General features: G+C 48.5%; 1 protein-coding gene across 1 annotated transcript in view; it reads left to right on the forward strand.

Moving 5' to 3' along the window:
* Positions 1-2,140, forward strand: part of SLC7A9 (solute carrier family 7 (amino acid transporter light chain, bo,+ system), member 9) — a 56,038-nt gene that overhangs the window by 20,681 nt on the left and 33,217 nt on the right. Inside the window, exon 7 of the mRNA XM_011995281.1 lies at positions 417-563. Coding sequence (XP_011850671.1) covers positions 417-563 — 147 coding nt within the window. The remainder of the gene's footprint in view (positions 1-416; positions 564-2,140) is intronic.

Below are 2,140 nucleotides of genomic sequence, written 5' to 3' on the forward strand. Positions count from 1 at the left end.
TCAAGACCAGCCTGGCCAACATGGTGAAATCCCGTCTCTACTAAAAATATAAAAATTAGGTCGGTGTGGTGGCACGTGCCTGTAATCCCAGCTACTTGGGAGGCGGAGGCATGAGAATTGCTTGACCCCAGGAGGCAGAGGTTGCAGTGAGCTGAGACTGCACCATTGCACTCCAGCCTGAGCAACAAGAGCGAAACTCTGTCTGATTGATTGACTGATAGATAGATTGATTGATTGATTTATGCCAGGGAGTAGTGCATAAGAGATTTCTCTTGCCATCACAATATCTGGAGGTAGGTGAGTGGCGTTCTCCTCTCTCCTCTGCAGTGGAGAAGTCAGAGGCTGTGCCCTGAGGCGAGGTGGGTCCCTGGGTCCCCTGGGAGGCCAGAATAGCTTTTGGGGGCCGGCCGCTCTAGGAGGCCGAGAAGACCCTCAGGACTCATCTCGCTTCTCTTACAGACGTTTGGTGACCGTGTTCTCTATCCAGCGTCTTGGGTCGTTCCACTTTTTGTGGCATTTTCAACCATCGGTGCTGCTAACGGGAGCTGCTTCACAGCGGGCAGGTAGGGGACCCCCGGCCGTCACTCCCAGGGTGGGCAGGGGCGGCGAAACCAATGTCACCCCTGAGGAAGACACACAGCTCAAATCCTCAGGGCTCTGCCAGGCGAAACCCATGGCAGCGCAAGTAGGAGACCCAAATCCAGGGGGAGGGATGTGGCTTGAACCCACGCTGCAAACTGGCCAGGAAGGCGTGGATGGGCCTGCGCACAGGAATTGATCAAGGCTGCCTGGAATCTCAGCCTTTCCACTCCAGGGCCCTAGTTCCAAACATGGGGGGGAAGCTGCCCATGCTGAGGTGAAGGGAAGTAACACAGTTGTCCAGTGTTCCGCACGGATATATTTCCAAGTGAAATTGACAAAGTCTACGTATGTTAAAAAATGAAATACCATAAAATCATTCTTCTAAAGCCAAACCAAAATACACGCCTCCAACTTCGTTCTTTGTCAAAAGCATTTTGGCTACATCCTTTGTATTTCTTTATAAATGTTTAAATTTAAATTTTAATTAATTAATTTTGAGGCAGGCCTCTCGCTCTGTTGTCCAGACTGGAGCACAGTGGCACGATCTTGGCTCACTGTAGCCGCCACCTCCTCGGCTCAAGCAATCCTCCCTCCTCAGCCTCTGGAGTAGCTGGGACCACTGGCATGTGCCACCACACCTAGCTAACTTTTGTATTTTTAGTTGAGACGGGGTTTCACCATGTTGCCCAGGCTGGTTTCGAACTCCTGGCTCAAGTGATCCTCCTGCCTCAGCCTCCCAAAGTCCTGGAATGACAGGCACGAACTATCGTGCCCAGCCTTATTTTATTTTTAAATTGACAAATAATAATTGTTTATATGGGCTGAGGCAGGAGGATCCCTTGAGGCCAGGAGTTTGAGACTAGTCTGGGCCACATGGTGAGACTCCGTCTCTACAAAAAGAAATTTAAAAATTAGCTGGGTGTGGCGGCCCATGCTTGTAGTCCCAGCTACTTGGGAGGCTGAGGTGGGAGGATTGTGTAAGCCCAGGAGTTCCAGGCTGCAGTGAGCCATGATCACACCACCGTACTCCAGCCTGGGTAACAGAACAAGACCCTGTCTCTAAAAAAATAATAACAATAATTGCGTATATGTATGCGGTAGAGTGTGATGTTTCAATACATGTAAACATTGTGGAATGAGCAAATCAGGCTAATTAACATGTATCACCTCACATACTTATTTCTTTGCAATGAGAACATTTAAAATCCACTAGCCATTTTGAAATATACACTGTTATTAACAACAGTCACCTTGCTGTGCATTAAATCACCAGAGCTTATTCCTCCCATCGTACTGAAACTCTGTAGCCTTTGACCAACATTGCCGCTTTTGCCATCCCAGGCCCCTCTTCTTTCAGCCTCTGGTAACCAGCATTCTACTCTCTATTGCTATGTTTCAATTTTTAGATTTCACGTATGTCGCCGGTCATTACAACTATCTGGGCTGGTGGCACAGGGATAAGAAGAATTTACCAAGACAGCTGTAGGTCAGGAAAGGCCAATTTATTAGAGTAAGCAGGAAAATACATTGTAAGGGTGCAATGGGCAGGTCAGCGAGA

The sequence above is a fragment of the Mandrillus leucophaeus genome, unplaced genomic scaffold (genome assembly GCF_000951045.1).
Source record: "Mandrillus leucophaeus isolate KB7577 unplaced genomic scaffold, Mleu.le_1.0 Scaffold48, whole genome shotgun sequence".
NCBI lineage: Eukaryota > Metazoa > Chordata > Mammalia > Primates > Cercopithecidae > Mandrillus > Mandrillus leucophaeus.